Raw genomic sequence first — 24,104 nt, 5'->3', positions numbered from 1 at the left:
TTAATTTTCGCTTGTGACAACGTGTGCACACATAAGGTAAAGAATAATTTAACACAACGACATGATTTATAGAAGAATTTGCATAATAAAAATGATTATTCATGCGTTCAGCAATTACGCGGTTTTTTTTGTTCTCTTCGTTGTTTACTTCTTCCAACAAAGATGGCGTCGAGATTTCAACAGCTAGAAAATAACTTTTTTCTTTCTTTCGGGAAGGCGTGATCTTGTGTCTTTCGTTCATGGAGCCCACCATTCATTGATAGTCGTGACAAATTGAAACTATCGATAGTGCCATCGATAGTTTTGCAGCTCTGTCACATAGTACAAAAAAAAAAAATGGATTTAGGTGCTGTGAGTTTTGATATTGAATATTTTAATAGTAGGACTTCTAAGAACCCAAACTTTCTTAAGGAATGTAAATCATCTCCTCCTGCTTCGTTTAAATGCTTATCTGACAACAAAGCAGGTCGTTTCATTTGCGATACTTGTTGCAAGAGATTTAAAAAACCATGCCTCTTACATCGCCATGAAGTTGTTCATTCATCAGAAAAGCCCTACTCCGTAAGTAACATTTATATCATCTCAAGACTGGAATTGGCTAATCATATTGATAAATCTTTTACATACATAGTGCTCCAAATGCAGTAAACGGTTTACACAGAGTTCCTCATTGCAACGACATCGGGCGGAACAGCACAAGCCTGACAGGAAACGTTACCAATGTGGGAAATGCCCCCTGAGGTAATATACATATTAATACTACAATTAAATACACAGTATGGTTCCATTTGTTCTCATATAGCTTTGGACAAAAAGGCAATTTGAATATTCATGGGAAAAAGGTACACCCGACGAAAGCTATTGGTACGCACGTCTGCGATCTGTGTGAATCTGTATACAGCAACAAACAAAAACTTAGTAGGCACATAAATACAGTACACAGCAATAGCAGTAAACATAAAAGTGCTATTGGGAAATCAAATGATATTGTGCAAGATGATTTAGCGCTAACGCAAAGAGTTTTAGAGCAGCTTAAAACATTTCAAAGGGAAATGCAAGCCTTAGAATCTCAGTCCATGGAAACCACGGACAATTTAGAAAGGCCAATAATAACCGTGTTAAACAGTGCTCACCAAACGAATAAAGGAACACTGCAACATCAACATCATGACTCTGTATCCTCAGTCAATGAAGAGCAAGAATCAGAGTCCTGCATATCTGTGCGGCGCTTTCCTCGTGCGGTTGGCTGCTCGCAATACGAGTGTGAGTTTTGCACGAAGAATTTCCGAAAGTACTACGACTACGTAAGGTTAGATTACATTTTTGAATTAGTATTACATATGTAATTTAATATGTAGTAATGTTCAATCAATACTTAAGACATCACAGGGTGCATACACGGGAGAAACCTTACAAGTGTGCATTTTGTCAACGATACTTCAGCGCAAAAACGAAAGTACTAGATCATTCAAAGATACATCGTTTAGATGAGCATGTAGGCATCATAACCAAACAATATCCCTGTGCAGTTTGTTGCCAAACTTTTAGTTCGCTAAGATTGCTTGATAATCATATGAGGTATATATCAGCAACTAATTTATAAATAACCCGTTGTAATTTGATTTTTTCTTATCCAGCACACATGCTGAGTCTTATATTGTAAAATACAAATGCATGGCCTGTGAGGCTATATTTAATTCAAGCAGCAAGCTTATGTCTCATAAACACCTGAGATCGGATGAGGAAGTACTATTTTTGCAGCAACTAATACCACCGCCAGTAGAAGTACTCGTAAACCCAAATGCCAATGCATCAGACAACAGCCCTAAATGCACATCTATAAAAGCGAAACCCAATTCAGATAAATTGAAGTGTTGTACATGCGAAAGGTGAATATGCCCTGTGTTCGATTCCAATTAATTTACTCATAATTTACAGACTGTTCTCGAGCTCATCTGTGCTGCGTAATCACCGACGTATCTATCATGGTGCCTATAGTCGCACCTCTAATAACACTGGCTTAGCTTATTCACACTATTTTAGATGTGCCTATTGTGCCCGACTTTTTAAAACCTCATCACATTGTAGAACACATATGCTTACGCACTTGAAAAATTTGTTAAACGTTGGTTCAACGGGTCAAGTAAAGGGAGACCAAATACCTCCAAAAGTGAGCATAGTCAATGCAATAGTAATTATCACTGACACCACAATCAAAGCAAACATAAAAATTGCTCAATTTAATATATTAGCCCCGAAACAGACGAAAGCGCAAAAGGGGGAACTAATACGCCCTTTATGCGCGAAAGCTTTGCTTCGGCATAAATGCCATTTTTGCTCAAGTCAATTTGTCAAATCGTGCGACCTTAAACGTCATTTAGTTACGCATACCCGTGAGCGAATGCATGAATGCTCCACATGCCGTAAGTCTTTCAGCTTGAGGAGCACGCTTAGACAACATCGGCTGGTACATGAAATGGAACGTAAAAAACACATCTGTATCGTTTGTGGAAAAACGTATTCTGCTAAGAAATCACTAAATGTTCATTTGAGATTGCATACTGGCGAGCAACCGTTTGCTTGTGAACATTGTGCACTTAAGTTTCGTACATCAGGCCAAAGAATTACTCATCTAAAAGTGGTACATGGATTAAAAAAATATGTGCCTGCAGAAAAAGACTAAGCAAGGATGCACGACCGATGGTTTTCCTACAGATAAAATTATATTTTGTTTTGAATTCAATGTAAAACAACTAATGTATCTTAAATTAAATACTATTCCATCTTTGAAATATTCTATGAAAGTTATATTAAGTAAATATGTGTATGTACATATGTATTTTGCACATAGTACGTTGCGAAAAATCTCATGACATATACTTTTTTAGGAGATAATAAATAACTAGTCATATTTAAAGTAATTACAAACTATTTCCAACGAAAATTCAAGTAGCTAAAAAAAATAATGATTTTTTCTTCAAATAACGAGTTTTATCATATTTACATATGAAAACCTGGCGATAGTCCATAATTAAATTGAGCGTCTCGCTCCTGACTGCGTGCCAATTCTATTGTTTTCTGTCGCTTGTCGGCAACTATGAAGTCATCGATGTCGTCGCACATTTCAGAGTCTCCGCGCTTGCGCTGATGCAGCGGAGATCTATGCGCCGCAACTACTGACGCCTCTTCAGCCTCGCTGGCCTGATATTGTAGATAATGATCTGCTATTTTCTTTTCAGAACTGAAGAGAAAAAAGGGAAACAATTAACATTCTTCTAACACATTTATTTGGTATTTTTATACTCACATTTTCAACAAATACGGATCAAAAGGAAAGAAGGTGTCGAGTGTTTCTTCTGGCGTAGCCGTGTCATTTGCATAAACTGTCGCCAGTTTTCGTCGTGCATTTCGCTCCAATATCGCATGGCAATAGGCTAGCTGATAAGCTCGCGTAACACCTGCAAATGCCGTTGCCACAGCTGGCAAACAAACGCGTAACGGATTAAAGTTACAGGTGACTATAGCTGATAACTGTAGTGACTGTAGGAAAAGTAAGCCTGAAATATGTAATGTATGTAAATATAGTGTGTAAACTATCGTTCCATGTGGTTATAAACGATATTAACATACTTTTTTTTTCAGCCGTTAAATCACGACTGCGAAAAGCTATTACATAGAAAACGGCTTGGCACAGCGAGAAGAATACAATATTTGCTTTCAGAGAACCATTTTGACGATACTGATCACAGCGTTGTATGTACTGATGCGCCCAATCACATAGCTCCTTCAAATAGAATTTAAGGACGCTGAAAATTATTCAAATGTTATTAAATAATTTCTACGCAATACTATTTCTCATGGACTGAAATTCCTTACGGTAGTGGCACAAACTTCGCGCGCGCCAAAAAGCTCGCTATGTAACCTACAGCAGCTTGCCGTATAACGGCGGACACATTAGGGTTTTTAATTTTTTCCCAAAGTGAAGCAAGGAAAGCTTCTGCGATGGCATTCTATATAGAGAAAAAACATTTACATAATAATTACAGATTCAAGGGATTTTTAAGGCGTAAAAAACTAAATGTTCACCTTGAAACTGCAATAATAAAACAGCAAAAACTGCACGTGGTGTGTGTTGTGTGAAGGTAATATAACGGTATCAAACCCCGACAGTAGCACTTTCCAAAATTTGTTCAGTTGTGGTTTTTGTTCCGCGGTTGTTTGGAGTAAATTGGGACTTCTGGAATCTAAAAAATTATACACTTTTTCCATACAAATATCGAGTGTATGTGCGATTGGATGCTTCATGGGCAACATATCTTCATCTTTATAATTAAAAATTAAAAAAGAAAAATTTAGATATACTATGTACATATACATATGTAAATAAACTTGTATAAAAAAAAAAAAATTTTGCTAACCCTTCGCACAGTCGTCCATTTCGAAAATTTCCTTATCATTTTCTTCCTCCAACTCTTCGTCTTCGCAATCTGTTTCTTCGATTTCACTGCGAGGAGCGTTAACATCCAGCATTACTAATCTGAAAAAATTAATGCATAAATACGTTTTCTAAACCGTTTTTCTTAAATCTTACTTTCGGAATGCCAATTGTATCACAAATTCCGTGAAAATAGGTTTATATTCCATCAGCCAGAGCACACTGTGTAGATACCCAGCTATAACATGCGATGGCTTTTTGAAATATGGGAATTTATTTTCAACGGCTTCCCACACAACTTCAAAACTCATTGGGATTGCAGTAAGAACGCGATCTAATAATTTATGCACAGCCTCTAATTCGGTCTTAACGTTTTCGATTGGTGAACCATTCGGCCAGAGTGCCGCGTCTGCATCATCTGGTATCCACAGAGAAATTAACTTTGGTATGCCAAATTCAACGTATTTATTGTGTGCCACCATAATATCAATATAAAATTCTGTATAAGCTTGTATTGCAGCTACTTCCCTCTTGGTCCATGGAACCGAAATCAAAGCCTCTACTAAATTTGTAAATTTTGGGCTTAGATCATTTATTAATTTGCGTGCGTCTGACATTACGTTCAAAAACTCTAAATCCTGGAATAATAACATAGTGTAAATTAAGACATTTAATTGATAAAAAAAAGTCTTACGCTCATTTCAGTTTCCCTTAAAAACGCTACAAATTCGTTTAATGGTTGAAAGTTGTTATGGTCATTAACTGCTTCAACAGCATCCAAGATACCCTTACGTTTAGGCATTTCAAAACGTACTTTATTGATGGCAATATTTTTAGCCTTTTCACGTTCCGCTGGCGAGTATGCTTTGAGGATGGACGACAGTCCAGTTTTCACGCTATATACCGACATTATTGCACAACTTGACTATTTTTTGTATGAAATAAAAAATTTTCCAATGATACACAGCCGTTATTGTGTATGAAAGGATCTCTGGGTCGGTATTATTTTATGAAAGGATCTCCAGAGATAAGGGCTTCCTTACTTGAAATGTCTAATAGGCAAGTTATTTTACTTCCACGTTTCACTTGAATTATTTCGCCCTTACTAGACTTCGATATCTGTATTTTCGACTCTTCTAACATGTCTTATTCAAAGTAATCAAAACCAAATAAATTGGTTTTCCCGACAGAAAGTCGTAATTTAATAGAATTGCAGACGTGTGCGACGAAAAATAAAAAGCACGTTGCAGATTTTTTCACCGAATTGTGTAAATGTCAAAAAAAGTAGTGTTGCTTTCTTTGTCCATTGCTGCCCGCACAGGGATGCATTCGGTTTATGCTTAGTGAAGTCAAATGTAATGGTTACTCGTAAAATTTCCCTTCTAGGGCCGGTTTTTAAATGAAATACATATATTAAAATTAGCAATACTTCCGCAATTAAACCGGCGCATTTTAAATAACACGATTTTCATAGAATTTTTTATATGTATTTATTAATTTTCATAGGTTTCTTATAAAAGCCACTACATATTTTAAAATGTCTCCGTTTAAGCAATGAATTCGTATGGAATTGGTGCCAATTGAATTGGCTCCTCAATTTTCTTAACGAAGTGCGCTTTCTTTGGTGGCGCAGGTTGACGCTTCAGATTCACATAAACACCCTTGGCCTTGGCCTCCTTCAGCTTGAGTTCATTCTCCTTAACGCGGCGCAGGAAATCCTCACGGCACTTGGAGTGATGTACATGTTCGATGCGTACATTGATACGCTTAGGTAGGATCTTACCGCGCACACGTTTGTTTACAATGACACCAACAGCATGTGGGGTAACGTTGTACACACGACCAGTTTTGCCGTGGTAAGCTTTGTAGGGCATACCCTTTTGCACAGCACCGTGACCTTTGATGTCAACAATATCGCCGATTTTGAAGACGCGCATGTATGTGGACAGAGGAATGGTCCCATGCTTGCGGAAGGGACGCGAGAACATATCTCGGGTGCCGCGACGATAACCCTTCGAGTTAGTCATTTTTGCGCTTGCCTTGGTTGCCTGAAAAATTCACATATTTCATTAAGCAATGCATTATTTCAGATTAGAGCGCTATTGTGCTCTATTTTATTAAACATTTTATATTATTTAGGCACTTTTTCACTAAAATGCATATACCTTTAGGAAAAGATGTCCACGCGGTCCAAGATGAAGTCTAGAAAGAGAGTTGCCAGTCGCGGAAGAAGAAAATTTTGATAGTTCGTATTTTTGACAACCTTTCGAAAACTCCCGGGCGTGTTCAACTCAGTGGTTGCTATGCTGATTTTACACGTGGCAACTGTTGAAGCAACGCTGTTGGTGCATTTGCGTGCAAATATTTTACCGGATCCCGAGCTCACGGAAACATTAATAAATTTTCTGGTGACGATTGCGGTGTTCGGCACTTTTCAGGCTTTCATATATAGCTAAATTGTATAGCTGAACGTCCTAAAGCACATGTATTTTGTTTTTACTTTTGATAAGTGTGCTGTCAAATCAGTAAAAGCAAAAACAAAATACATGTAAGGCGAAGAAATCAGCTGATCTAACAACACCAGCTTGTATGAATTCGCTTTGGATTTGCCGCATTGACTCGCGTCAAAAGTAGAGAGTTGTGCGAATTTTATCAGTTGCGGCAAGGCATGAGTTGCCAATGTGGCGACTTCTATTCAAAATCACAAGGGGTCTTCATCTAAAGTGATAAAAGGATAAATTGCTTAAATTTATCAGTTTATCCGTATTCTTTCATTAACGCACCTTGGTAAATAATTGCATGAAACTGTAAATTATTTAACTTATTTGGCTAGTCACGTTTCATTCTTACCTTATCCATTGTGTTCATTTGCTTGTATGTGTTTGTAGCAAACGCGACTTACAGGTTTATTCTGCGCTGGTAATAAACATTTTGTAACCGGTAAATAAAGTTCCTGTCAATTTTTAAACCCTTTTCGCATTCTGTGTGCTCTTGTAACCGGTAATTTTGTTACTATCTCATAAACTGGTAACAAAGTATTGCCCCGTGCAAAGAACTTAAATGTATTTACATTGTATGTACATTTACGTTCTTTGGCCATTATTTACAATCGGATATTCGACTAGTGTTCGATTTTATCATATATGTAATACTTCTATATTGGCAGTAAGCTAACTTCTCAATGTGTAAGCATTCCGAAATCAGAGCGAGACAGTCTAGTACTGTTTTTGTCAATGTATTGTGTACTTGGGTGCCGTTTTTGTATATGTGTTGTGTACATGTTTATTTATAAACGTATGTGTTCCTTTTCTATCGTACGTGTTTATTGATATATCTGTACTGTAGTGTTTTCGGACGGTACTAGCTCCTACTGCCAATATAGGAGATTACCATGAACCAAAAAGACAAGATCACGCGGGCAGGAGACTAGCCCGTTAGAATCGCATTAAGGAAAAAAGTTGAACGATTTTGACATTAGGTTGGTGCATGATTCAATAATAACTACAAGGTTCGATAAACTGACAGTTGTCTCTCTCGCACCGCTCCCTTAGCAGTGGCACCGTGTTGCTACTTTGCAATTTTACATGGAAACAGTGTAGCTTTGGTGTGAAATAAAAGTATAAGCTTTTGTGCAATATCTTTATTTGTATATGCATATGAAGCATATTTAACTGATGAAAACATATGCATTGGATGTTTACATCAGTCTCATAGTAGTCTTATTTAAATTTTGAGTCATTTTGCAGTTTTTATACGGCTAAATAGCATATAAATTACGTAATTCACGTAGATATATCAATATTACGTTCAACATTTCGTTTAAAATGCCAGATTTCCTGCAAATACATTAGAATTTACGAAAGGAATTTCTCTACTAATTGCCTACTTTGCGTACTTTTCTACTACCATTTTCGAAACAAGGGATTGCATTCTTGCCCTTTCTCTGTCCTCCGTAAATGCAACCTTTTGTAAGGGAGTGTCAAACCGCAGCTGTCAATAATTATCTAACCTAGTATTATTGAATCATGAGGTTGGTGTTATGCAGAAATTTTGTTTGGCAAACTGCGTGCAATTGTTGTTGCAGCAAACTCGGAGAGAGCGAGTTTGGCGACTCTCACAGCAAACTAATTTTGTTTGGTCAAACTGCAGCAAATTCGGTGTTGTCATATACAAAAATTTTAAATTGTGCGCGTTATGTACATCTGAAATTCTCATTTCGTGTTGGCAATAGCCATGAAAACCATAAGGCCCTGTCTCCACAGGAAAACACTGATGTCGTGATAACCATGTCATAAAATATATTTCCAATGGAGACCGCCTATTTCTTATGTGCTGCAATATATGTCAGCGCTTATTGCTTGACATCTATTGCAGGCAATTCGATAGTTTGACAGCCATATTTTCATTTGAAAGAAAGCGTGCTGGTGGTAACATCGATGAAATTTTGATATTAAATCAAAATAAAAATCTGTTCCGTATTGGATAATTTATGATTACGTTTTAGGAAATTATTTAGCTAGTTTTTTAAAGATTTAAATGTTTTTAAACACCGAAATTGAGAGAATGTTGTCTGGTGGCGTCATGCGGCAAATGCTTATTTCAAGACATCAAAGTGCCCACACACAAAAACTTGCAATCACATTGCTCGTCAAAATGACAGTTGGTAGGCCATCGCTGTTCGCCTGTGGAGTTCTGCGGTAATGAACGTGCATCCCTGTGCCAAACTCGACATAACCACCTCCGAGCAAACTAAGCAGCCGCCATTTAATTTGGCAAACAAAAGTTTGTCTGCATAACACCGACCTTAGCCGTTTATTTACATTTCTTCGTTGTTTACAATTTGGTGGTGGCTTTTTACTGCAATTTTCTTCATTTTCGCTTGTGACAACGTGTGTACACATAAGATAAAGAATAATTTAACACAACGGCATGATTTTTAGAAGAATTTGCATAATAAAAATGATTTTTCATGCGTTCAACAATTTCGCGGTTTTCTCCGTTCTCTTCGTTGTTTACTTCTTACAACAAAGATGGCGTCGAGATTTCGGCAGCTAGAAAATAACTTTTTTCGTACTTTCCTTCCCGCTTGATCTTGTGTCTTTCGTTCATGGGAGATTACCACGATTGAGAGAATACAATACAAGAGAAGAATACAAGAGAATATTCTATCATTCTTGGGAGATTACATATATGGATTTTATACACAAGTACGACATCTTTCATTCGAAAATCAATAGCTGTCAAATTTAACAGCTGATTTTCATTGCGTGTATGACAGAAAGTTCGGGAGCGAATAGAAATTTTTTGAGCATATTTTGGCTTTGACAAAAACTATAAAAGGCGAAAATAACAAAGAATGGAACAATTCAAAGGTTTAGGGAAGACTCTTTATATATGGTCACAATCAGCTCTTGTACAGGCTAGCACAGAAAAGTTGAAGGAGGTCACCGGTGGCGAAGTTGTCTTGGAGAATATACATCGCTTAAGCTTTGGTAAGTGCTTTTGTTCAGGAAAATGACTCGGCTCAAAGCTGAAATTAAAATCATGTATCTGATGAAATTTGATGCAGCAACCTACGGCGAATCTACATTCGATCTTATCGTGGTTGAAAATGCACAGTTGACAGATGCGTTCGATAAGCTCTTGCGTCTTTTGAAGCCAAATGGAAAGTTGCATTTGGCCAGTATTTTCGGAACTCCAGAAGTATTTCAGCAAGAGTTAAAGCTCTCTGGTTTTATAAACGTAAGCATAAACAAGGAAGACGGCACATTGACCTCTCAGAAACCGAATTACGAAACTGGCTCAGCAGTGAAGCTGTCGTTCGCTAAAAAAAATGGTCAAGCAGCCTCCGTATGGAAAGTGAATGGTGATGGGGACGAGGAGTTGATTGATGAAGATGATCTATTGGATGAAGAAGACAAGAAAAAGCCAGACCCCGAAAGCTTGAGAGGTTTGTAAGCTAAAACAAGCAATATATTCTTAGTTAACTATGAAGTTTATCCCACCGACAATAAATAATTACTTTTCTTATTTCTATAGTTTGTGGCACGACTGGTAAGCGAAAGGCTTGTAAAAATTGTTCCTGCGGTTTGGCGGAAGAACTTGAATCTGAGGCAGCACAGAAAGCTAAAGCAGACACGGCTAATGCTAAATCAAGCTGCGGAAGTGTAAGTAAAAAATTACGTTTATAAATTAGTTATAAATAAATAATTTTTTTTAGTGTTACCTGGGTGATGCTTTTCGCTGTTCAACGTGCCCCTATCTGGGTATGCCGGCTTTCAAGCCTGGTGAAAAAGTAGAATTGGCTGGCAATTTGCTTAAGGATGATTTATAAAGTGTCTTATAGGCGTTTTATATTTTTTTTTTTGCTGAACTGAAATTTATTTGTATTTATACTTAGAAGTAGCCCGAAATGTAATACTTATGTAAAATTATATCTGATATCTAAATGAACATGTATTGAGAAATGAAGAATGTGTTTATAAATTGAATGAAAGTCCACAAATAATTCTCTGCTTTTGTCAAATTGTGTTCCAACCTTGCAAGATCATATCTTGCACATCGTCGGCTTGCATTGCGGCGATTTTAAAGCGCAAGACTTGAAAGTTTAACTCACAAAAATCATCTTTTTCAGTGCAAAGCAGAAAAGTTAACTCACAAAAATTTGTGTTATTATTTTTGCAAACTATTACAATGGGTGTACAAATTTTTATTAAAAAAACCGTAAACGTAATCAGGGCTATCACAGAATCCATCGAAATCTACGAAAATGTTATCACTAAATCCGATTAGCCACGAACGTGGTGTATACTTCGTAGCAATTCGGATTCAGTAATAATATTGTAGATTTCACGAAAAATTGGACTCTGTGATGGCCCCCAATATAAAAATGTATGTACATATATGTATGACGTAATAATTTGCTTAATAAAGTGCATTTCCTTGCACACGAAGAACAACAAAAAAATAAAATTAGCGTTGACCAAAACATAAAATTAAAGTAATTTGCCTTAATTATATTTTCAAAGGTACTGCTTTGATTGCTCTTGAAATTCGCATGGCGTTCCCTTGATCAGCTCACGATTGTTTCCACTCAAGATACGATAGTTGACCGCAGCAGGATCTAATTCTTTATACAAATATGTAGGCATCCTGTCCGATAGCACCCATACTGTTCCTTCATTGTCGATTTTAATATCATTGGGGAACACAAGTGTATGCGAGTCAGAATCGATGAGACCTTGAGACTCCAAATCGTATGGACGATTCACATTCCAACAGGCAATAGCATCCTTATTTACTTGAGTATAGAAGATAACACCTGTCTCTTTGTCGTACACCTCTGCGGTTGTTTGACCATTCATGCCACGATCGCCGACAAATTTAAAATCGTAATAAGCTGCAGGACTTGTTACATGAGTTTTATTTTGTAATACCCGATTGGGCACCTTGAACTCCTTGGTACTGGCTAGAGCATGGAAATATATGTCCTTCGTGTGGTCAGGGTTCGTTGGTCCAACCGCAAGACCGAATATGCCATCTGTCCATTGAAAATTGACGCCACCAACATTAAAATCACCTTGCAGAGGATCGAAGTGGAAGAAGTTGTGTTTCACACGGTATGAATGATTGTCACGGAATGAGTAAACTATGAGACCGTAAGCTCCTAAGTCGGGGATGTAGGCGTAAGCATTATTGCACTCATTGCGATCGGAATCAATTACCTTAAAACAAAAGATTAGACAATTTAATCGTATTTTAGTATTTTATGAATATTTTAACTCACAATATTGGCGATGAAAGTATCCTCTTTCGTTTGATCTTTGGGAATTGGGAAGCGACGTACAAGTTGGTCAGTTTTTAGGTCAAAGACTACAACAGCATTTGGTGTGACTTGCTTCGGATTGCCCAAAATATCTGCAAGACCAGTATCCAACACCCACAGACGATCACAGGCATCAACTTGTATGCGGAAAGTAGAAATAATGGTAGCATTATCTTTTAGTTCAGTTTCAGCTGACTGCGCCTTCTCAGCATCCAAACGTCCACCAGCTGGAGTTTTACCCGCTTGTGGCTGTACGTCGATGGGTAGCGAATTTGTACCCCAACTGGGGTACGGGCGCAATTTTGGAGATTTGTCTGCTGTGTTAAGGTCTATGTAATTTAGTGAGGCGGCGACACCGGCTTTCCATCTGGAAAATCAAGGAAAAGCAGTTAATATGCGCCTTATCTAGCATTGTGGAAAGAAACGCATGTGCTCATATTGTTATTCTAGCAAAAGAAAGCGAATCTAAGGCGTAAGATGTAAAAGTTTAAAATGTATTTAACCAATTTAAAAAATTATGACTAACTACAGAATCCCTGCAATAGTGACTATCAAAATCAAGAATTTAAAGTTTTGCTGCAGTGTCTTTGGGAAATGTTACTAGTAGTAGTTATTGACGCACCGGATTTGGGGTGGGGGCGGAGGCGGAGGGGCATGGCCACCTAAACCTAAAATTGAGCAGTTTGAAGTGGAATATAACCCAATAACAGAAATCGTGGGATTTGTAAATAAAAGAAATTATCCTTGGTTATCAGGCGATTTTGTATAAAAAAGTTAAAGGGAAATGTTTAGTAGCGCTCACATCGTTTTTGGGGTGGTGGGCGGAGGGGGAGGGGGCTGGGCCCCCCAAACCACCCCCACTAGAAAGGGGACAGTCCCTGCTTTCTAACAAGGCGTATCCCCCCCTTGGGCCCCTAGGGAACCGTTTGAAAAAGGGGGAAAAACGGAATTTTCTTAGGCAAACTGAGCAGTTTGAAGTGGAATATGACCCAACTAACAGAAACCGTGGGATTTTTTAATAAAAGAAGTTATGCCAAATTAGATATCGGGCGATTTTGAATAAAGAATAAAAAAGTTAATTAAAAATAGAAAAAACAAGTTTATATAAAAAAATGTTCTCTGTAACAAATGTTTTTTTGCTTTGAATTTCTTGCTGCGTAGGCGGCCTTCGGCCGCACTTGGGGATTATAACCTTCAGGCAGTAGAATTCTCCTTTCTGTGTTGCCAAATAAAGGGGCTGAACACCTTTTGCAGAGAACACCTTTGTATATTTTTAATGCTTACTGGGTTATATTTTATCTTCTTTTGTCTCTCATTCTTTTGCATATTTTGGAGTTTGACAACTGAACTCCGCCATTTAATTTGCATATGCAACCAAAGTCAGACGCGTGATTTTGAAGGTGTTTTTATTTAATGAATTGTTTGTTATTAATTGGTTAATATTAAAGTCGTAAAGCAAGTTATAACTGATCGAGTAAAGTGTAAAGTGAAGGGGAATACAAAAATGTATTGGTGAAGTGGCTTCTTTAAGGAGAATTAAGAGTGATAAATGTATGCTAATTTCCAAATTTTATAAAAAAGGGCATATTTCAAACCCAATTTGTAAATAAATTAGCGACCAAAATTTACAAAAGTGAGTGTTAAAATAATGCGTGGATCCTTGACTACAAGGGTGTGGATTTTTTTTTTTAGATCGGGCCACCCCTTTGGACGGAATAGCCCGAAATAGTTGTGAGCGCTACTAAACCCCACCCAAGTTAACTAAAAGAAAGTTATTAAAAATAAATTTCACTAAAAATATCGATATATTAAAAAAAACGCGAAAGGTAAAAATGTTATAGTAATAGTAATATGATAGCATTTTAGCGCAGAACTTCTTTCTGCGTAGGCGGCCTTCGGCCGCACTTAGGAATAATAAAAGCGTAAACAGACAGCAGCGTTGATCCGGATCAACTCGGGAATCAATTGCAGTTGATTCGGATTAAGTCCGACTTAGTCCGGATCAACCCTGCCGTCTGTTTAAGCTTTAACACTCAGTAAGTATAATTCTCCTTTCTGTGTTGCCAAAGAAGGGGGGCTGAACACCTTTTGCAGAGAACACCTATCTGCGTAGGCGCCCTTCGACCTTCGAATACATATTTTTCATGGAAAGGTTTATATTTTTAAGGCTTCTGGGTTATATCTTATATTCTTATGTCTCTCATCCTTCTTATATATTTTGGAGTTTGACAGCTGAACGCCCGCCATTTAATTTGCATATGCAACCGAAGACGGATTTTAATTTTAAGGTGTTTACAAAGGTGTTAATAAATTGTGATTAATTAGTTAACATTAAAGTAATAAAGAAAGGTTTAACTAATTTAATAAAGTGTAAAGTGAAGTGGAATATAAGAATGTAGAAGTGTTCGCTATGCAACTGCCAGTAAGAATTAGCCAGTAACAAAATTCAGAGAATAAGGTACCTTACTCTCTCAAAAAGAGAAACTTACTAAGTTTTGCGCGAACAGGAATTAGCAAACATTTGCAAGCTTCACTTCCAGCTGGCGTCCACGGTTGCATTTCGAGCATAATAAATTTTTTAAATTATTTCAGGTGGAATTGAAAACAGGACCTATACGTATATTTCTTGTTATTCTGACTTTCTTCAACATACGCTTCAATTTCTTTGTGGAAGTCACTGTCAGATTTCCTATATCGACAGCGGCGTCGAGTGCGTTCCGATTACGAATACAACTTTTTCAGTCGAGTCCCTTTCAAATGTTTGGACTTAATTAAATTAATTGAATAAACAAATATTTCATACTTCTTTCATTAGTAAATCGCAACAAGATTGTTTATTTTTAAATTTAACGAACTTGTTGATTTAAATTAATGTTGACAAAAATGCAACCGTGAGCTACAATCCTGCTTGCAAATTCTCACTGGCAAAAATTTCCCCAGCACGAATTTGCAACTTCCCCTCCGAATGAAATGACAAAATTGTGCTCTCTGCTTGCTGTGCCCAGTTTTACTGGGTTTTTGGCTAAACGAACACGATTTGGAAACAATTGGTAGCAACTTGCACTCATTTTTTGCATAGCGAACACTCCTTGTATTAGTGAACGAACTCAAGGCAGTGTTGGCATTTTTGGTACAATTGTACTTTTTTGATACAATTTCGTTTACAGTATAATTTTTACTACGCAGTAGTTTTTAGTACAATTTGTGATACAATTTACAGTCGAAAAGTACAGTTTTTGTGTTGATTTCGTACTGAAGGAACACTTTATTTTTCAACACTGACTCAGTGAGGTACAACCAGATCGACACGGCTCAGGAAGGAAACGCTTGCAAAGGGTTGCAAATTCGCAGGGTGCCCTTGATGATTATTTTTTTTCGTCCGTTATTCGAAAACATTTTTTTGATGATGCGATTCCGCATGTTATTTTTTTTGCAGTTATTCGAAAAAAAATTTGTTTGATGATGTGTCTCCGAATATTTTTGCAATTTGCAGGTTTTAAATATTTAATTTTTTGAATTAATTAGTATTTTCGGTACGCAGTTTTATAGCCATTAAATTTTAGTATAATTTAGTGAAAGCTTCAAGTAGCTACACTGCCTTTTTAGGAGAAAAATTGCATGAACTTTAAGTGGTGTAATTTTTATATGGCGAAACCACGCTAAATCAACTGGGTTTTCGGGATAACCAACTTAACAGCCATAACTGCGTGGTTTGGCTCCGATGGAGACATAGTATTGGGAGCAAAGCGAATTTATATAAGGTGGTGTTGTTTCATCAGGTGTGAGTATGCGTTTAATTGTAAATTTTTATTATTTCGCTAGCGAGTGAGTGGAGACGTGGGAGTGTTGGTATTTTCTGTCGCCCTTTTTCATTCGGTGAAGGGCTGAAATTTGACAATGGCCCGCTAAAAGCAAAAACAAAATATAAGTAATTGTTGTATTTGTTGAATCGATACCATATTATAATTCGCCTTTATTGGGAGTATAGCGTGACTTTAATTCACAAAGGCCCTAACCAACACTTTGTTCGAAATTGCGTTTTTTACATATTTCGATAGGATGTATTAAAAATACCTTCAATAAAAATTTTAAAGTGTTAGTACCAAAAACAACCGAGTTATAAGCCAATTTTTAAAAAGCCCACCTGGTTTTGATACGCTTTTTATAATGGTTTTTGCTTTTCCTGTAAAATAAAAAAATTTGTTGGTTAGGGCCTTTGTGAATTAAGGTAAGTTTAAAACTTAAAGTCGTTTTTCTCGAGTTTTTTGATTATGACACTCATGCAGCAAATATGGGCGATATGTATGCATATGTTTGCAAGTATATATATACATATATAAAACCTTACACAATTGATTCAATTTAATTACCAACACATGGTTTAAGGTATTTAATGCAAATTATAATTTTTTCTTGGTAAATAAATATCGTTTGACAAAACTGGAAAAAATTTCTTTGCGGTTTGATACGTCCATTTGTACATACTTACATATGTATGTATGTACTTACTGTAAATAAATTAATTAAAAAGAAAAAATAAAATAAAGCGTTAAAAGTGTACACTTTTCATACAAAAATAAATCACGTTTTCATAAACACTTAACCGACTGTGTGAAAGAACTTAAAGCCGCTAAAATTTAACCACAAATCGGTTGATGTGTACACGCGGTAATTGAGTTGTCCATCAAATTGCGAGCTGACAATCGAGTAATTATCAATTTATTGTAATTTGTAAAACGAAACGGAAACATAACCAAAACCAAAAACGGAAAACAATTATAGACAGCTTCTTGCTTCAATATGCCAATAATTGAAAGAATCACTAGCGACTACTACTTTGCGTAATAACAGTTAGAATGTTGAAATTAAATTGCATGATGCACATAAAAATCGAATCGCAATAAGCCGTGCAGCCTAAACCACGAAATTCAAATTAGGTATTAGTTGGCAAACGTTCCGTCAAAATGATGGGCAATTTGCCATTTGCGCCAAGGGCAATGGGGTCACAATTGATTTTTTTTTTTGAAATATTTAATTGCATTGAACTAAGTTCTTTTGCTCTGACACGATGTCAATTAGAAATCGATTTTACTTTGAAATTAAATACCAATTACAACAACAATGCTGTTGTCAAAAATTGCAAAATAATTAAGCGGCTTAGGCGAGACTGTTCATCGCTAAAGTAAGAATTCATAGAAAATATATATGTACGTACGTACTTAGGTTTACAAATTGTATCGTGTATTTACGTACATTGTACACATCGTCGCCTGAGTAAAATATTGTCGTAAGCGCCATTTTGGCGATTTTTAGTTCTAGATGTAGTTATAAATTTTGAAATAAGGTCTCTCGATTTGTGTTATCAGTTTTTAGATATCACTTTATTTTCCGAGATATAGACTACAATTTTTTCCACAATTTAGTGGACACACACACACACACACAGTTAGTGATGCAGCCATATTAAACTAATGAATATCTTAAAAATGGCGTTCTTCATTTTTGGATATCTCCTTTAGTTTCCGAGATATTGAATAAAAAGTGTCGTTAATTTGGTAGAAATTTCGATCATATTTTGCCGTATTTCATACAAAGTGGCTGCCAAATTGTGGACAAATGACGCTTACGACAAAATTTTGCTAAAGAAAGTCCATGTACTCAAAACTAATTAACAATAAACATTAAAAATTAAATAGTTTAAAAATTTTGTGAACTAGTAACATTTTCACAGACTTTGGAGAAAATTTATCTTCGCGTTTTTGAGAAATTGCAGTCAAAACTTCAATCGCGATTTCCCACAATCTGCCGAAATTAACATACGACAATCTTTTACAATGAACATTCATTCCCAACAAGCATTTCTTTCTGTAAGTGTTTTTAAAAGTAACTTAAAGTAATTTTGCTATATTAAGTACTAAATGAGCGTTTTTAGTATTGAGTTTATTTTAAGATTTTTCAAATGAACCTTGTATAACTGTTAAGAGCGAATATTTATTTTCGATTATTTTACGCTTCTTTCAAGAGTTTTATAAGCCAAAAATCTGCGTTTTTAAGCTTTCTTTCTTTTATTAAACTTAAAAAAAAACCGACTTAATTTCATTTTGCATGTTGGGTATATATGTGCATACATACATATATGTACAGCCATGACAAATACACTTTCAACAATAGATAACCAAGTAACAATGATTTGGCAAAAAGAGCAACATTTAACAAATGGGTGTCTGATTTGTTGTGTATGTTGCAAGCGGCTCACTAGCGAGGCGTGGAAGGAATGCGTAAACGCGTGTGAAAAGGTTTTATTTATTGGCAACACTTCAGTAACGATATTGCAATGGATAATTTTTTGTTTAACACTTCATATATGTATATGTACATACATATATGTGTAGTCTGTTTGTACAAAGGTACTATGTCCGTTTATTTTTAAAGTCGGGGCGCATATTTAGTATAAATGTATATATGTATATACTTATATACACTATAGTGCAAAACTGAGACCATGGTGGTTTTGTTAAATACTTGTAAGGATTTTAAAGTTATTTTGTTTCTTATTTTTTTTTTTATAAAAACATGGTTATACAGAGCTTTCTACAAATTTTCATGCAAATTTTGAACTTTTCGTCTGCATTTTTAGGAAATTTTCGGTAGCAGTTCTAAAGTCTGTTAAACCTGATAAATTCCGTTAATTTTTAATATCTTTCAGCGGTTTTTTTCATACAATGTGTGCAACTTATTAAAAGCAGTGTTGATTATTTTAAATTTTCTTTGCAAAAGGTTTTGCGCATTTTCTTCCATAAGAAATTCGTGCTTATTTAAAAATAAAGTGCAAAAAGTCGTCAGCAAAAAAACTTTGACTTTTTAGCCGCTTAAAACTTGCACTTGTTTATACATACTAATATTTTAATTTTTTTCTTAAAATACAGATCTTAAAAATTTTGATGAAAATTTGTTGAATTTATGTGAGCTCTGTATAAATATTGAAAATTTCATTTACTTATATAATTTTTGTTACAGCATGAACCATATTGAAAAAAAACCCAAATAACAAAAAATTTAATTCTAAAAACCTTGCAAATATTAAACAAAAACACGCATGGAATCACTTTTGCACTATAGTGTACATACTACATACTCATTCAATTTCAATTTATTTTATTTATTTATTGAAGAAAACATTGTTTGTATAAGTAAGACCATAATCCTTTAAGAGTACATACATCAACTAAAATAAGTGACATATTAAGCGAAAAAACATCGAGCCTTTTTGATATCTCCGTATTCCGCTCACCATAATTGCAATGATTTCAATAAAAATCAAAATTTTATTAAGGCTATTCGCTAAGTCTTACAAAACCCTTGGACGGTGTACGGATTGTACGGTAGAACCGGTTTTCCTATGGGGAAACTTTGCTAAGCGTGCAATCCGTACTCCGCACAAAGGTTTTGCAAGACTTAGCGAATGTCCCTAATTTATTCTTCAAAGTAGCAAGATAAAAGTCTATAAATCGACGAATATATGCGCCGTTTATTTTGGAAGTAGCATAATACACTCTTTCAAAAAAATCGAGTTAATGATAACACTAATTACAATTTAATGGTAAAATAAATTAAATTAATTAATTATTAAATTAAAATAAATTCCTTTAAAAAAAAATTGCATTGAAATGTTGAAAACTACTGAGGTTAAGCTAGGGAGAATTTATGCCAATCAGCGGCATAACGAAGACGTTTATTTTGAATTAATTCTCTTTACATATTATTAAACGTGCGATATTTTGTTTAGTTGAAGCAAATTATTGTCCGATTGGCAATTACGGCGGCTTTTAACAGTTCATTATTAAATTAAATAGTGCTTAGAAAATTTAATTGTTATCTATATACATATTTTATTTGAATAAAAAGTGGTGAAAAGGCGGTGAGAATTGTTTAATAAGTTAAAAAAAATGTATGCACACTGTTTAGGTCATCATGAAAAGCGAAAACCCCCTGGCACCAGTGGATTATTTTAGAAAAAAGTCTATTTCCGGGTAAGGTAAGAACTACTTCTTGCGTGAGCTCTATTAAACGCAAAATCCTTAAGCAATATATGATAAGAAAAGAGTCTATGCAAAATATGTATGTACATACCAATGACTATGTGTGTGTTGGGTGCTTAGCACTGCAAGAAATCAGGGACCGAACATAACAGTTATTGATGAAAACTGTCATGGAAAAATTCACTATGAAGGAAATGTTCTACATCTAAGTGAAACATACCAATCGATTTCGTTTTGCACCGAGACTCAAATTTGAAAATAAATTTTTATTTGCAAGTATTATGCAAAATTTAAAAAATTAACAATTATATTTGATTTTTATATTATAAATCCAAAATAACAATTATTTTTGATTTTTATATTATATGGCTTAGATAACAGTTATTGAAAAGTTTTATTTATAAAAGTCATCAATAAAAATCAGTCAGTGACTTTTACTTTTAAAAGTCATTAATATAAATCAGTGACCGACTTTGATTTTTTAAATCCATCGTATAAAAGTCATTAACACTTTTCACAGTTAAGAATGTGTTGGAAAACAAAAGTTTACTACGACTTATTCAAATGACTTTAATAAGTATGATTGAAAAAATAAAGATCAGTGACTGATTTTTATTTAGGACTTTCATAAATAAAAGTCTTCGATAACTGTTATTTAAGACATATAATTTAAAAATCAAAATAACTGTTATTTGCAGATTATTTAAATAAAAATCAAAAATAATTGTTATTTTAGATTTATAAAATAAAAGTCAGAAATAACGGCTATTTAAAGAATAATTAAATAAAAGTTAAAAAAATAATTGTTAAAGTGTGCTTTTTTTAATAAAAGTTGTAACTGTTACGGTCCCTGCAAGAAATACATCAGAAATTTCAATGTCATCAAGCTTTTATTTCTCGAACGGCTACAGGTCCCTGAGGAATGCTTTAAAACTCATAATTTTCATGGAGTTCTACGCAAAAATTCTTAACATCGCGTAGCCGGTGTTGGACTGACGTGACCTACTTCTTTAAATACAATTAATACATAAAAAATGCTCAGTTTGACCTTAAATAGCTCTTGTATACCGTATATTTGGGTATACATATTTTTTTGTCTTCGCCTTTTTTATTTTACCAACCTTTTCATTGGCTGAAAAAAGGGCTTTGAAACTTTTTCAAGCCCAGTTAGGTGGTATTCCCCTGAGCTTCTATAAGCGGCTTCCTATCCACTTTTATGTACTAATTTTTTGCACAGCTATTTTCGAGTATGGGCTCTAATTTTTAATATTAAAATTGTGTGAATAATTTTAGATTCGCTTTAATCAATTAATTAAAAGGTAAATATAATGAAAGAGGCAACATCAAATGAATATGTACATATATATATATATCTGAAATCGGGGTGATTTTCAATGGAAACTACTCTATCTCTTGGCACAAAAAAGGCAACTTCTATAATATCCATTCTCTGCTTATCAGTATGTATTCGATTTTGTAGGCACACACACGAACATCTTTCGAAACATTAAGGTTTACTAAACCGTAGGCATACTAAATACATACGTGGAGTGCCCACTACTTTATTTATCATGAACTTGACAAAACAATTGTACAGAAAAACCGGTAGAACAGAAACTAGTTTATTATATATGTATGTACATGATTTCTTGTTTTTGTTTACTTTTTTGCATTAATTATAAATAGCACACATTCAGTGATTTACCCAAACTAAGTACTAAAGCTTGTAGGATGAAAATGTTTCAAGTGAGTTTCTTAGTTTTTTATGGTATTAAGGAAAGGAGATTTCTCAGAAATGTGACTAAATATTACCAATTGATTATTTGACTTAACGCAGCATTAAGCAAGCAATTTACAGTCTAAACCTAGTTCCGTGCGTCATTAAATTGACATTTATTTGCCTCTTTTTAAACATAAATACACATATACAGACTCTGCAGTTTCACCTTTTTTTACACTTTACCTTGGCACAGTGACAAATAATTTGTTATTCCAACGTTCCAAACCTAACGGCAAATTGTTCTCGGGCACATAGCGGCCCGTGCTTATGGCTTCTTGTTTATCTTGCTCACTTGGCCATTCGAACTCCAATTGTTTCCATGAAAATCTCTCCTCCAACTTAGCTGCAACATTACAAAAAATAATACTCGACGCACAAAACAACGCCGAAAAAACGAGATATTTCATTTTTGTAGTAAATTTTACAAGATCAATTCAATCGCTTAAAATTCACGTTGTTGCCCTCACTTGCGCTTCGTTAACACTGCCTTGAATTGAAGCTTTGCTTTAGCTTTTTAATCGATCCGTTTGATGTTGACTCCGGCAGCTCATTGCAAAAGATATTTAGGTAGCGAAGCAGAACTTGTTGGTAGCATAAAAAAACGGTTTTGTGCTAATATGTATCTTGTCGAAGTACCCGTCTTGTGCTAAGTAGATAGGATAGTTTTTTGTCTCTGCAACATTTTAATATATGCTTGTCAACATGTTGCTTGCTGCTACGTTTGTTTTTTCGTGTTGCATGGGAAAATTTTCTGTTGCAATAAGTGTTTGGCACGATGTGCGATGTACCCTTGATCTGCAAACGAAGCCATTGCACATATACATAGTTTTATAGAATAATCGAACGATAGAAAATTTGTATGGCCACCATTTCCATGCAATTGGACGAGCACACTAGCTACTAGAAAACGTTTTCTAATCAATTTATGTTTCAAATGGCGGAGTGGAGAAGTTCTTTTTAGGATATCAAATATCGCAAATTTAGACAATGTTCCAAACCGATTGCTTCAGGAATTACTAAAATAACGTGACCTTTAAAAACTTGTAAAAAAAAAATCCGAAAACAATATTATTTACAGTTATAATTAAACTGTCGCTTTCCATATCTTAAGTACTCAAGAGAAAAATCTTGTTTTGGTAAAATTTACTGTCGATACAAAGTAATTACCAAAATGTGAGATAATCGGATTCATAAAATTTTTACTCCGAAATCATTAACGCATGCCAAATTAAAAGCATGTTTTTTTGAACTCAAAATTATAAAAAAGGCATTAAATGTAACTGATATGTACATTAGAGCGTATCACAATGTGTAGGCAGAAAAAAGTTAAATATGTTGAAAGCGATTTTGAATACTCTACTACTACTAGGAGAGTTTTTCGGAACAGGAAAATTTTCTACTTCTTCTGTAAAAACAGCTAATCGTTTTTGTTTTTTCTATAACTATACATCGTTAAAAAGGTGTGTCTACTACTAAGATGTCTTAAGCTCGGTTGTCGGATGGCCTTCGATTTCGCTAAAATTTTGCAGATGGGCTAAATCTATGCTAAAATTGACGGAAAAGGACCTAAACAAATTTTGGTATTCTTTTAACAGAAGTTATAATATATGTAAACAATTTTTGAATGGCGTATAGAAATCGGATATTAAATAAAAAAGTTGTTAAAAAAAAAAACGGAATTGACTGTTTTTGAAGGGTGCAGAAAAAGCATTTTTACACTCCTGAAATACTCTCATAGTGTTCATATTGAACTGTTTTTTGTGATACAGTCTAATGTACATACATACAGACTTCTGGTATTTTATAATTACATGTGTATATAAATTAGACTGCATCACTCTCCATAATAACAAAACGGTACTGTTTCTCCATCCAAATTATAAAATCTATTATATTTTAAGACTTGCTCCACGATATTTCGGAAAAATACTAAGATTTACGTGAGGTGGACCGATTTGAAAATACTTCCAAAAATGGAGATTTTTATGTACGAATAAAAATTGCTTTTTTAAAGTACTTTTTGAA

General features: G+C 34.9%; 5 protein-coding genes across 6 annotated transcripts; 2 read left to right on the top strand and 3 right to left on the bottom strand.

The window, feature by feature from the left end:
• Positions 1–189: 189 nt before the first annotated feature.
• Positions 190–2,792, top strand: LOC118735953 (zinc finger protein 91-like). Of its 2 annotated transcripts, XM_036466011.1 has the most exons (7): positions 190–351; positions 412–561; positions 632–741; positions 803–1,309; positions 1,381–1,578; positions 1,638–1,889; positions 1,939–2,792. In XM_036466011.1, the coding sequence occupies exons 1-7, from the start codon at positions 337–339 to the stop codon at positions 2,681–2,683; spliced, it is 1,977 nt and encodes a 658-aa protein (XP_036321904.1). In that variant the 5' UTR covers positions 190–336; the 3' UTR covers positions 2,684–2,792. The 2 variants fall into 2 exon arrangements, with proteins under 2 accessions (XP_036321904.1, XP_036321903.1); XM_036466010.1 differs by having other exon boundaries at positions 190–561.
• Positions 2,786–5,821, bottom strand: LOC118735954 (RNA polymerase I-specific transcription initiation factor RRN3). Its single transcript, XM_036466012.1, has 8 exons — positions 5,130–5,821; positions 4,592–5,073; positions 4,419–4,537; positions 4,087–4,322; positions 3,877–4,010; positions 3,631–3,806; positions 3,308–3,557; positions 2,786–3,241 (listed from the first exon to the last, which is right to left on the bottom strand). The coding sequence occupies exons 1-8, from the start codon at positions 5,343–5,345 to the stop codon at positions 3,001–3,003; spliced, it is 1,854 nt and encodes a 617-aa protein (XP_036321905.1). The 5' UTR covers positions 5,346–5,821; the 3' UTR covers positions 2,786–3,000.
• Positions 5,822–5,906: 85 nt separating this feature from the next.
• Positions 5,907–6,924, bottom strand: LOC118735956 (60S ribosomal protein L21). The gene is made up of 2 exons (XM_036466014.1): positions 6,601–6,924; positions 5,907–6,483 (listed from the first exon to the last, which is right to left on the bottom strand). The coding sequence occupies exon 2, from the start codon at positions 6,460–6,462 to the stop codon at positions 5,983–5,985; it is 480 nt and encodes a 159-aa protein (XP_036321907.1). The 5' UTR covers positions 6,463–6,483; positions 6,601–6,924; the 3' UTR covers positions 5,907–5,982.
• Positions 6,925–9,592: 2,668 nt separating this feature from the next.
• On the top strand, positions 9,593–10,906 carry LOC118735952 (anamorsin homolog). Its single transcript, XM_036466009.1, has 4 exons — positions 9,593–9,927; positions 10,005–10,385; positions 10,475–10,602; positions 10,656–10,906. Exons 1-4 carry the CDS (start codon positions 9,792–9,794, stop codon positions 10,767–10,769), a joined length of 759 nt encoding a protein of 252 aa, XP_036321902.1. The 5' UTR covers positions 9,593–9,791; the 3' UTR covers positions 10,770–10,906.
• Positions 10,907–11,084: 178 nt separating this feature from the next.
• On the bottom strand, positions 11,085–22,607 carry LOC118735951 (protein yellow). Its single transcript, XM_036466008.1, has 3 exons — positions 22,263–22,607; positions 12,222–12,627; positions 11,085–12,159 (listed from the first exon to the last, which is right to left on the bottom strand). The coding sequence occupies exons 1-3, from the start codon at positions 22,484–22,486 to the stop codon at positions 11,458–11,460; spliced, it is 1,332 nt and encodes a 443-aa protein (XP_036321901.1). The 5' UTR covers positions 22,487–22,607; the 3' UTR covers positions 11,085–11,457.
• Positions 22,608–24,104: the final 1,497 nt, after the last annotated feature.

Source organism: Rhagoletis pomonella, unplaced genomic scaffold, assembly GCF_013731165.1.
Source record: "Rhagoletis pomonella isolate Grant_MI unplaced genomic scaffold, Rhpom_1.0 Rhpom_scaffold_00003, whole genome shotgun sequence".
Classification (NCBI taxonomy): Eukaryota; Metazoa; Arthropoda; class Insecta; order Diptera; family Tephritidae; genus Rhagoletis; species Rhagoletis pomonella.
The sequence above is the reverse complement of the archived record's forward strand: the minus strand, read 5'-3'. Positions and strand labels throughout refer to the sequence as shown.